This window comes from Papaver somniferum, chromosome 8 (genome assembly GCF_003573695.1).
Source record: "Papaver somniferum cultivar HN1 chromosome 8, ASM357369v1, whole genome shotgun sequence".
NCBI classification, from domain to species: Eukaryota; Viridiplantae; Streptophyta; class Magnoliopsida; order Ranunculales; family Papaveraceae; genus Papaver; species Papaver somniferum.
The window spans coordinates 73,693,840-73,706,537 of record NC_039365.1 but is presented as its reverse complement, the minus strand read 5'-3'; the positions used below and the strand labels follow the sequence as shown (position 1 = coordinate 73,706,537).

The 12,698-nt window shown below is 35.8% G+C and overlaps 1 protein-coding gene and 1 pseudogene across 1 annotated transcript; one reads left to right on the top strand and one right to left on the bottom strand.

The window, feature by feature from the left end:
• The first annotated feature begins 306 nt into the window (after window positions 1–306).
• LOC113307174 lies at window positions 307–406 on the top strand (annotated as a pseudogene).
• Window positions 407–11,248: 10,842 nt separating this feature from the next.
• Window positions 11,249–12,485, bottom strand: LOC113305668. Its single transcript, XM_026554686.1, has 2 exons — window positions 11,996–12,485; window positions 11,249–11,814 (listed from the first exon to the last, which is right to left on the bottom strand). The coding sequence occupies exons 1-2, from the start codon at window positions 12,483–12,485 to the stop codon at window positions 11,249–11,251; spliced, it is 1,056 nt and encodes a 351-aa protein (XP_026410471.1).
• Between the last annotated feature and the right edge of the window lie 213 nt (window positions 12,486–12,698).

Genomic DNA, 12,698 nt, shown 5'->3' with positions numbered 1-12,698 from the left:
GGCTCCACTATACCACTAGTCTGGCCCACTTCTAAGGCTTCTAACCTTTTTGCTATAGCAACAATTTTGGCATCTGATTCATAGCCTCCTTCTACCCTATTAACGTTTCCTCTACTTAAAAGAATTGTTTTCTGGGGTGCCCTACTATTTTCCCATTGCTGGGTTTTTTCGGTGATTTCATTAAAAAATTCCATCGCCGCATCAACAGTTTGGTTTTCAAATCCACCAGTGCATAGAGACTCAACCATGGTCGTTGTGGAATAATCTGAACCCTCATAAAGGATCTGAACTAGCCTAACCTTTTCTAAACCATGATGAGGACACTGGGATAATAAATCATTGAACCTTTCCAAATACCTATATAAAGATTCTCCCTCTTGTTGTGAAAATGTGCATATTTGCGTCCTAATAGACGATGTTTTGTGCCTAGGGAAAAACTTATTGAAAAAGGCAGATGTAAGTTGTTTATATGTGTCAATTGACTCGGAGTCCAAACTATACAGCCACGACTTGGCCTTATCTTTCAGGGAAAATGGGAATAACCTAAGTTTCAAAGCATCATCATCTAAGCCTCTATTTCTTAGAGTACTACAAATTTCCTCAAAATCCCTAACATGGTAATAAGGGTTTTCATTTTCTTTCCCTAAAAAGCTTGGGAGCATCTGTAATGTCTCAGGTTTCAGTTCATAGGGTGCCTCCGTTTCATCTAACTTAATACATGAAGGACGGGTAGTCCTAGTTGGGTTCAACTAGGGGTGTAAATTGGGCCGGGCCGGGCAGCCCGACATATTTATTAAATGGGACGGTATATGGCGGGCCGGAACATTTCTTATCCATGAAATTAAAAGGGTCGGGCGGGTAGGGTTATTTATTTACAATTAGTATCCATGGCCTACCCAAGCCTGTTTTGTAATTTTGGCTCGGGCCGGGAGGGCCTTGAATATTACAAACAAATATATATATTATACGTATATATAGTTAAAAATAAAAAGAAAGTAGTAATAATACACAAGTTTTACTTAAAATTAATAATCAAATACGAGAATTGAGATGGGAATAAGATAAACCAAACTTCCTATAATTTTTCCTGAATTGAATCATCAGAAAAGGAAACTTCCTTAGATTTTGCTCAATATTTTCTCTATATGGTTAACAAAATTAGACTCCAATGGAATATAAGTTAAGAAATACATATGAAAACTATGAGGGTTGACTGTATTAAGTATATGTACCAAGTATATTCTAGGATAAAACAAATGAGAACAGTCACTTAGGCTAGGTAAATGGATAACACTGGCGGGCTAACATGGCGGGTAGCATTGACGGGATAATAGGGAGGGTATTGGGCCGGGCAAGAAAATTTTAATTGTGGCATGTGCCCGCCCTCTTATTTAAATGGGCTAGGTCGGGCCAGCTCGTAAAGGGCCACGGTCACCCATGGGCTGTCATGGGACAGGGCGGACGGTACTGGGCCTCGGGCTGCCGGGGAAAATTTACACCCCTAGGTTCAACAAAGCTTTCAAAGTTGCCATTTCTGGCGCTATCGGAGCAACAGGGATTCTCTCCTTAGTCAAAGAACGTTCAAAAACAGACTCTTCAAAAGCCGGACTTTCTAGATTAAGGTAATCGAGACGCTTCGAACTACTAGGTTTCTCTTTAACAAATCTACCTAGTGCGTCTCTTTTACGTTCAGGCATACAATAGAATTTTCTAAATTGGAAGGGTAAGAAAACACAGATCAAGGCCGACTCAACCAAATCAAACCTATTGATTTCTAGCAAACAAAAAGCATGATGGCTCCACTTAGATTGTTTCTAGACCAGCTTCTAATCCTTCGAACGGGAATTCGTTACAATTTAAGCAAACCCCTCTGGAATCAATCCGAGTTAACGTAAGTTGAATAGAGGCGAGGGAAGCTCGGTGGAGATTTGATACCCAAGGCCTCACCGGTATTACAAGGCGGCGCAGTCACGCATTCAACTTACAGAAACCGTCAAGAACTTCGAAGTATGCTTAAAAGAGTAACCAATATTTTTCGAATGACTTTCCTGTTAAGCTCGTTACCCTATCGGTCTCGTTCTAGTCCAAATTTTAGGCTTAGGTTCGCGTAGGTTACGTGTTCCTAAAGCGGGCAAGAAGAGAACGGTGATGAAATCCGAACCCTTATTTTGTATGGCCAGGCCTTGCCCTTTACTAGAAAAATAAATGTCTGTATTCAGTCCTCAACATATATGCATACGAAGGAGTCCAGTAACTCGCTGACAGGGGATTCGCGAGTGTTTAGAATCTTACCTCCCGTTCCAGACGGGGGATGAATCGGTTGTAGTCGACTCGGGCAACTGACTCCGATGTCTAGTGTACGAACCCAAGGTGCAGAGACAATATCGTAATTGTCCTCCTTCTCTGCAAACAGTTTATATTTAAAGTATCCTTCCGTAGGGTAATAAAAAAAATAAAGTCCCAAAGTCCAAAAGTCCAAAACAAAAAAAAAATTACAATAATAATAAACCCTAATACAGTTTTTTTTTTCTAAAAGAAAATAAACAAACCTTAAACTAAAATTGTCTAAAATAAAATATTTCTTCTTTTCTGTTCTTTTTGCTTTAATCTTTAGCTCCAAGTCTTTATGAAATCACCAAACTCTTTGGCTCAATTTTCTTTATGATCCAGAACCTGTAGACACAATATAAATACCCAAAATCATAAAAAAGAACAAAAATAATAAAAAAATAAAAAAATAAAAAAATAAAAATAAAATAAATCTAAAACCCTAAAAACAAGTCCGCGTCGGCGGCGCCAAAAATTGATGTGATTTGTTGATAGTGGTAAAAGTGGTTCGATTCTCAGACTTGTGAAGGATATTAATTAGACTTAAAGTCTAATATTAAAATAGAAAACTCACTCAAAATTATAGCAAACTCAATCAAAGATGATATCAATACTAAAAGAAACACTGAGGCTAAGATTCCACTATTTTCCAAGTTCAAAGTGATTAAACCAATACTTATATTTATGCAATTTTCTTGTTTAATTTGATTCTAAAATATTGCAACAAGTAGATTTTCAAAAGTAATAATTATAAATACCAAGTATGAAGCATCAAAAGTCTTAAAACTAAGCATACTCCATCAAAATAGATCACAATCACTCAAATAAAAATCATATTCAATAATAGTTCAATGAAAATAATCATATAATTATTGCAAATAAAAAGATAAAATAGAATATACCACTTTTTGTTGGAGAAATACTATATCGCCTCAGCAATGGGGTTTAGCTCCTCATATTAATCATGATATCAAAATATGTGTGTGTTGCTCAAAAGATGATTAAAAGAGTGAAAAGTAATAACCCAGACTGTTTGCAATAGTGTATTGGTGTTGCAAAACAGCTGTTACAATGGAACTGTTACAGAAAAACTGTTGCTATGTCGCTGATTTTAAGACCCTAGGATAAGACTGCCCTGAAAAGCTTAATGTTCTTCAGCTGTTAAACAACGACATTGTTCTGTGACTGTTTACCGAGCGTCAATGTTCTTCGCGTTCTTCTTATTCAGCAGCAGCAGCAGCAGCAGAAACAGAGTTTGGTAAAGCTCTGATTTCTTCTTCTCTGGCTCTTCTTAGGTTCCCAAACTCTCGACACCCCTTCCAGGGACTCAAAACACACTATTTATACATCACAGCTCCCTATCCAAGGTAAATCTTCACCGAATATATTAGTTCCCTGCCTTGCAAGTTACGGCTTTTTCTTTCCTTCTTTACCTCGTCTACGCTCTTTCAGCTGCCAAACTTTCCCAAATCTCCCAGAACAAAACCAGAAGATATTCGCTCCTCTAAAGCCTGCACGTAACTTCCATATTGAAACAAAAGAGGGTCGAGATTCTCTCACAGTTTCCGTAAATATCTTCCTTTTCCCTGTTTTCGATAAATATCGATTGTACGAAGATTTATTTCCTTCTTTCAGTTCCAAAACACGTCATCTATCCGTCAATAAGGTAACAACACAATCTGACCGTAAAACCCTTGAAAATCTCCGCGTAACTTCCATATTTACATCCCGTGATAACCTTCCCCTCTGTTTCACGTCAACCCGATTCTTCAGCCCATTGTAACCAATCCAAATGCATGAATCAACCCTGTTTGGTCAATCAGAGTCCGGCCCAACACAAATATGTGATTAAATCTCCTTGGAACATCTCTAAATTCGAATCCAAAATCTGCCAGACGCTGCACACAGTTTCCCGCCAAAACTGATTTCAAACGGAGAAGATGTGCCTCTTATCCTTTGGTGGGGTGCGAATAGCAACTTCCTGGAAATGGGATTCCCCTTAGTAATTAGGTTACCCCTTATCCAAAGTGAGAGTCTGAATAGCAAATGTCCTCCGGGTGCTTTCCGACAAATTTTCGAGCCAATTTTTTCCAAAAATGTTATTAGTCAAAAATACCTACAAATAAATAAAACACCATAATAAGTACAAAAATGAGCCCTAACAATATATAGAATCGAGACAAATCGGACACAAAAATGTGTCTATCAATCACTCAGGGTTTTGGTCTGGCGGTCTACGGCACGTGGATTCATCCACAATGAGAAATGTGCGTAAGTCGTGTAAACGGTGGAAGGATTTAGCAAAGTAATGGGTGCACGATCAGTCAAGCCTCCGCACGACATGGAACTGACTTTACCACGATCTCCCACTTTCCCACTCTTTCACTCAAGAAACCGTCACACTAACAGGGATCAGTGGTACATCATTCTTGCAATATAAATAAGTCTAAATCGAGGACATCAGGGAGGATCAATCGAATATCATCAATCATCGATTATCATCATTATCCTTCAACAACTCGATATAAACTTATTCAAAAAACACAACTTCAGTAGTTCAGCAATATTGCAGAAACCTTCAACACACCCACAATCCTTGATCATCACTGATCCCACACAACTCTCAGCTTCCCTCCTACATATCAACCCATCTCACTCTTTGCGACCGAATTGACTCTGGAACGGCCATTGTCTTGGTTTAGGTCGGAGTCACATAGATTGATTTCCCGAATCTAAGCACCCCCTTTGCAGCGGTGCATCTGTGTAAGGATTAACATTTTGCCCGGCTGAGGAGTCTCTATAGCACGCTCGACTCTCCACTTTCCCAAAAAACCGGCGGCTCGTTTTTCCCCATCTACACTTATGACAAGGTTCATCAACAATTACGTATCTCAAAACCCTAGTCTAGCTATAGAAATACATTCAAGATCATTTAGTAGCGCTCCTCAACAAACAATCATGCAATCATACATGGCGATAATAAATGGTAGAACAAGACAATAATGATTTTATTAAGATTTCAAAACCAATGTATTAATTTAGTAGCATGTTTCTGATATCCAACTATATCCTTAACCAATATAAGGTGTTTAGCTACTCATGGATTTCTCAAAATCCATATGAAGAAAAAGAAAGCAAACCTTAGAATTTTGATTATCAATCGCAACTCCAATCTTCTTCTCCAAAGTATATGATAAAATATTAAAATATATCCTCGAAGTTGTTTTTGATGGTGGATTTTTGACGAAGAATAAAATCGTTAAATCATAACTTTGCATATTTCTGACCAGCTTTACACACGTATGTGAAGTTTATATTTCATAGTTTAAGCATGAAGGCTCATGCCATGATAATCTCTGACTGAGTGTAGTGCTTCCCAGAGTACGCATGAATATGCATTCTCTCAATTGAGACCACGACATATTTCATCAACTGAGCAATTTCAGTATTCACTTCTATATAGAATCAAAAATTATTGGACGGATCCTAGACAGATTGAATGCTAGTATAGAGCAATAACGTCTTCAGGATGTAACAATATTTTCTTTCACTATATAGAATACGTATGTATAAAATCTTAATGATTGCACAGCTCCTAGACAGAATACCTGCTAGTATAGAGCGATAACGTATTCAGGATGTAACAATGTTTTCCCTGACTATACAGAATAAATATTCAGAATAAATATGATGCTTCAACTAGCTCATATCGCTTAATTCCCGAATAATCATAATGCTCTTAGACAGCTTGCCTGCTAGTATAGAAACATCAATTAATCAATTAATTATTTCTAGTCGCAAGATTCATCAATTGAATTCCTAGAAAATATTTTACGTTCATCATAATATTTCGTTACTTCAATTCATGGCTTTTCCCATCAGAATTCCATGGGTTAGTGATAAACATTCAACGTACGGGCATCTGGACCATCACCGAGTAAGCCCCAAGAAAATGGTATGAGTGTACTTAGCAATAATGCACGAACGAGCACCCGAGTGCACGAACGAACACTCAAAAATATGGACAAACGTGGAAACCTATGCAAAATAAGGAAGACAAAATAATAATAATAAAAGAGGCGCCTAGGGGACCGGGCCCACCGGTCGGTCGGTCATGCCGCCGTAGCCGGCCCCATGCCTCTTCCCATTATTTTATCTTATTTTATTGTTTTTCCTAATCTCATGAGAAATCCTTCATTTGAGCAAACTCCCTCGTTTGAGCAAAACTCTTAGTTTCTCCATATTTCCTTCACAAGATGAAAAATAATTAAAAAAAAATAGGGAAAGGTGTTACGGGACCGGGCCTACTAGACGGCCAATCATGCCCTAGCCGTAGCCGGTCATACACCTTATGATTCCTTATTTTATTATCATTATTATTTCCTTCATCTCATGAAACTCCTTCGTTTGAGCAAAACCCTGGTTTTTCGATATTTCACCAATATTGCTCAAACTAGCAAAAGGCCAAAAAGTCAAATGGTCACATGACCGACTAGGAAACTCACGACAAATATTAAAATATTATCATTTTAATATTCTCAAAATATTGATCGCACGAGTAATGTCGTACTTTCTCATTCAAGCAAAATTGAGAGTTTCAGTCAAGATCAAACTCTTCTGAAAATCCAAAATATTGCTCAAACGCGCATCAGAAAATACCAAAATTCTCAGGGATGAGACATGGACACCATGGTGACATGGTCATGTCATATTGACCGACCAGGATCGGCCCTTTGGCTTGAAAGGATCCGGTCCCACACATCTTCATAATTTAACCCAATTTGCTCATATTAGGTTCAAACTCTTTCCAACTAGTTTGGAATTTCATCAAACGACCGTCAGTCGGTCCCATGATCACAAAGGGGAGGTTTCATGCCCTCTTGGTCGGTCCCTCATCTCTCCATAATTAGGTTTTATTTCCTAATGCTCAGATGAGCACTCTTTGAATAAATGATTAAACCAACATTTAATCATCCTTTCTTCAAAGGACTTTGGTACATGCTCTTTCGAGTACCTCGGTGCTACATGATCAGCCATCATCCCATGTAGCTGGTCCCTCTCTCTCTCTCAGTGATTGATTTTCAGTAAATCATCAATTGATCACCAATCGATCAAAGTTAGGGTTCTGAATCAAATGCTTTTCAAAGCATAGTTCTGAACAGATTCAAACGCCAATGTTTTTTTATGTTGATCCAACAATCAACATTCTAATTAATTATATTTGGTCCATCCACCAATATTTTATTTGGTTGCGCTACCAATAATTCATGAAACGAGCAATATTTGCTCGGGCTAGATAAATAGAAATAAAATTGTCGACATTCGACAATATCCATACACCAACACAAAAAGAGCTACAAAATTAAACGCTTTAAAGTAACTACCGAGTTCCAATGGGTATATAGATCCAATCAAAATAAAACATATCTCATATTACATGCTATAAAAACAAAAGTAAACAAATTTAATATTATACTAACTCGACACAATTTTTCAAATTCAATGGACTTGTAAGACTTATATAAGTTACATGAATAGAGGTTAACCTAAATATTGAACTTTGAGAGTATAGGTAGTAACCATGAATCATGATCAATGTAACCTATCAATACATGGTCAAGGGATTGAATTCTTACCCATACAAATTTTGGAAAAAAGTTATGAATCTTCAAATTGAAACAAAACCTAATCAACAACATAAATATCATTTAAACACCTTTTATGGCACAAACACTTTTAGAACTTGGAACAAAGAAATAAAAGAAACTCAAGAAACCAAATATGAACACCATTCCAAAGTTTAAAGGGAAGAGTAGATGGTGCTCGAAATTTTGAAGAGGCTGATGATGAGTAACGGTGGTTGAAATTGGCATCTTATATGGATTTATTTGCATGGACATTTATCTTTGTTCAGTTTTTTTCTAGAATATTATTAATTGATGGAAGCAACGATGAGTGGTTATTGCATGATCAAATTGATTGAAATTATTTTCTTTTTTCTTTATAAAGGAAATTTCATAGAAGAAAAGGTTAATCCCTTACAAAATATGGAGAATGTTTCTCCAGATTGAGTTGATCCTCTTTAAGGATATTACTTTTTAAAAAAAAAAAAAAAAAAAAAAGCTTTATTACTAAAAATAACAAAAGTTTAATTATAAGACCAAGAGGTCCAACCAAAAGAGAAAAATACTAAACATGACCAAAATAAAATAAAATTTACAAACTAGACCAAACTAATCAAATATGTAATAAGCCTGAGCAGGATTCTCCATATGAGTAAGGCAGTTTGGCCTGTGTGTGTAGCTCACAATCTGACCTTTTTGAAGGTGAACAACTTTCTTTGCAAAATAGTCTGCAGAGAAGTTAATCTCTCTATAGTCATGTCTGTAAGTAATTGAGATCAGACTTGCAACAACCTTTTGCCATCTTGCAACAAGAAACCAAGGAATCTGCTGGGATTGTAATGAAGTAATACATTCTTTTGAATCATACTGAAGAATGACTTTAAATTTCTGATTTTCCACTGCCTATTCTAGAGCTCTAATGCTTGATATAAACTCTGCAATATAATTAGTAATAATTCCCAAACCTCCAGATTCAGCAAAAAAAAGCACCAGTATGATTCCTAACTATGAATCCATATCCAGCTACTCCAGGATTACCCCTAGATGCACCATCACAACAAAGCAAGATTTCATCATCATTTGGAAGATAAAAGTACAGTTCAATAATTCTCATTCTTTTCACCTTATTGTAATGAATTTGAAAGTATTGGAGTATACTCTTTTTAGCATTAGTGCCCCACATAATACCTTTATTATTCCTTTGCAATCATGGAAAATTCTCATAATTTTGTTTTTAATCTTTGTAAAGTTTGGTTTTTCTTCATCATAACAGATACTATTCCTTAGGAACCATAATTCAACCATGAGAGTATAAGAACAGATAGTCCATAGCTCTTTTATCATTGGACTGGAAAATCTACTCAATCTAAGGACATCTTCAAAAGAAAGAGGGATAAGATAATGGAAAATATCTCCAAGCCATGTCCATAATAACTTGTTGAAGTTGCAATTCCAAAGAATATGAGTTAAGGAATCCACATCACTATGACATATATAGCATCTGGAGACCATATGGAAAACTTTTTTGATTATATTTTTATCAGTTGAGCATACCTCTCTTGTTATCTTCCAAATGTTAGTTGTAGTAGAAGGTAAAACTGCAGAGTTCCAAATTTTATTATACCAATGAAGTTTAGGCTGATGAAGACTAATTTTTTGTATTGCATCAGCAACAGTAAAAGCACAAGAGTGACTATTACAGCAAACAAGCACATCTGCACCATCTCTCAGAACAGGGAGCTGATCAATTTGGATGAGTTGAAGAAGCTCCTCAGGAATACACCATTTTCCATTGACTATTAAATTGTTCACCATTTGATGTGGATTCTGATTTATAAGAGGGTGATTTGGAAATATTCTACTAATAGGTTCTTCATATAACCATTTATCTTGCCATAGAGAAATGCTATTTCCATCTCCAACGGTCCATCTAGTAAGCTCATTAAAGTCCTGAATAACCCATTTAATGCCACACCAAACTGAAGACCTCTTGTAATAAGTAATCCAGTTCCATGCATGTTAGTATACTTAGCAAGGAAAAACATAGCCCACTCATCTTTAGAATGTCGAATTTTCCAAAGGAATTTTATTAGAAGAGCTTTATTCATGTCTTCCAATTTCCTTATGCCAAGACCACCTTCTTCTTTTGAGTTACGGACCTTAACCCATTTAAGAGTTATACATTTCTTGTCTTCAGAATTTCCAGACCATAAGTAGTTCCTAATAATTCTTTCACAGGCATTCACTACTTTTCTTTGCCATTTATAAATTGACATATTATAAACAGGGATACTGGCTAGCACAGATTTAACTAAGGTAAGTCTAGCTTGAAAGCTCAAAAGTTTGCCACTCCAAGATGCTAATATATGTTGCATATATTCAACAATATGCCAGATGTGAGAAGATTTAATTTTACCTTGCACCATCATCACTCCAAGGTACTTGTTAGGAAATTGAGAAATATCCATGTTGAAGAAGTCAACAATTTGTCTTTTCCTTACATTTGAAGTACCATCTACAAAGCATTTTCTTTTTGAATAATTAATAATTTTTCCAGAAGCTAATTGGTATTCCATGAGTAAATTTTTGAGATGAATAATGCTCCTCATACCACCATTAAAAAATAAGAAAATATCATCAGCAAAAAATAAATGAGTGGGATGAATACCATTCCTTATCACCATGGGTTGAATTTTCTTATCATGAACCAATGTATGAATGTTTCTACTTAGAATGTCTTCAGAAATTATGAAAATAATAGGAGAGAGAGGGTCACCCTGCTTAAGACCTCTTCCCACACCAAAGAAACCAACAGGTCCTCCATTAAGCATTATAGAGATCTTTGAAGAATTAAGAAGAACCATGATCCAGTCACAGAATTTAGAAGAAAAACCAAACTTGATTAAATCTTTATAAAAGAATTCCCAACTCATGGTGTCATAAGACTGTGAAATATCTAATTTAAGACCCAAGTTTCCACCTCTTCTCTTAACACCTAATTCATTAACTAATTCAGAAGCTAATAAGACTTGTTCATGAATGCTTCTATTTTTGATGAAAGCAGCTTGTTGGGGTGACATAATTTTTGACATATAGTTACCGAGTCTCATAGTAACAATCTTGGTTATGATTTTAAAACAAAAGTTACTAAGACCAATAGGTCTGAATTGTTTAGCAGTTTTAGCACCTTGGACTTTTGGAATCAAAACAAGGAAGTTAGAGTTCATACCACTGGGAATTTTATTGTTCTGCCAGTAGAACTGTATTGCAGCAACCAGATCCTTGTTTATGATGTCCTAAGAAAATCTGTACAAATATCCAGTAAATCCATCTGGACCTGGAGCTCCATCTTGGTTTAGCTCAAATATTGCTTTCTTAATATCAGCCTCAGTTGGAATTTCTTCTAAGAAAGAATTATCTTCAGTATTAATCACTTTAGGAACAGCTTCAAGAAAAGAATCATTAATAACAACATCTTGGTGAGCAAACTTTTGACTAAAGTAATCCACCAAAACATCAGCACCCTTGTTGATCAGTAATATATGCTCAGTAGAATTTTCTAATTCAGTTATAAAATTTTGCATTTGTCTTAACTTAATACTTGTATGGAAGAATTGAGTATTTATATCTCCTTCTTGAATCCAATTCATTCTAGCTTTGTCCCTTAACAGAGTATTATAATTATTAGCAGCCATTTCATATTCACCTCTAGCAGTCACCAATTTATTTAGAATTTCAACTTTTGAAGGATCAGTATCAGATTGGATAGTAGCCTCCATAACATTGTCCTCAGCTTTTTTAAGATTTTCATTCACATCACCAAACACTTCCCAGTTCCAGATTTTAAGAATTTTTTTTAAGTCTTTTAAGTTTGTTCATGAAAATGTAAATGGGATTACCAATAATTTATTCATTCCAAGATTTATTTACCAGTTTTATAAAATCAGGATGGTTGAACCACATTTTTTGGAATCTGAAGGGTGGATTAGGGGCTCTAGGAAGAACAACATCAGAACGAATAATAAACCCATGATCAGAAATACCTCTAGTCCCCGTATGATAATGCCATCCATTAAACTTATCCAACCATTTCAAGTTATACAAAGCTCTATCTAAATTGCACAGAATTCTTTTTTTACCAACTCTACCATTACACCAAGAGAAGTCCAAGCCAGATTTTGGAGCTTGAAGTAAACCATAATAATCAACACAATCTTGAAAGTCTTTAACATCTGAAGAAACATGATTTCTACCACCTTTTTTCTCATCCATAGATAGAACAGTATTAAAATCACCCAAAATTAACCAAGGTTTATCCAAAAGGCTGATATCACATAAATTTTTCCATAATTCTCTTCTATTAATAGCATAAGAAATAGCATGAACACCAGTTACAAGTACACCACCAACTTCTACTGTAATGCATTGACTAGTCATATCAACAACCACGGGAGCAGTAAGGGAAGAATTCCAAAATAGCCAAATATTTCCTTTAGTATTATCCTTAGCATTATGGATAATTTGGTGATGCATACCAGGCAACTTAAAATTAAAATTCTTTGTTTTAATTTTTGGTTCAACAATCCATACCAGAGATGGATTGTTAGATTTTACTAAACTATAAAGTTTATCTTGGGCCTTCTGTCTTTTAAGGCATCTGATATTCCAGAAGATTATCTTCACTTAAGAGGTGGAGGTTGAGGAGATAAACTCCCTTTATCAATCACATGTTTAAGAGTTTCTTTA

Excerpts from the sequence above, each read along its gene's own strand:
- LOC113305668 (XM_026554686.1), bottom strand. The coding sequence starts at position 12,485 with ATGCATCACCAAATTATCCATAATGCTAAGGATAATACTAAAGGAAAT. Across the intron at positions 11,815-11,995 it reads TTATCATACGGGGACTAGAG|ACTTAAAAAAAATTCTTAAA; the intron begins GTATTTCTGATC and ends CAAACTTAAAAG.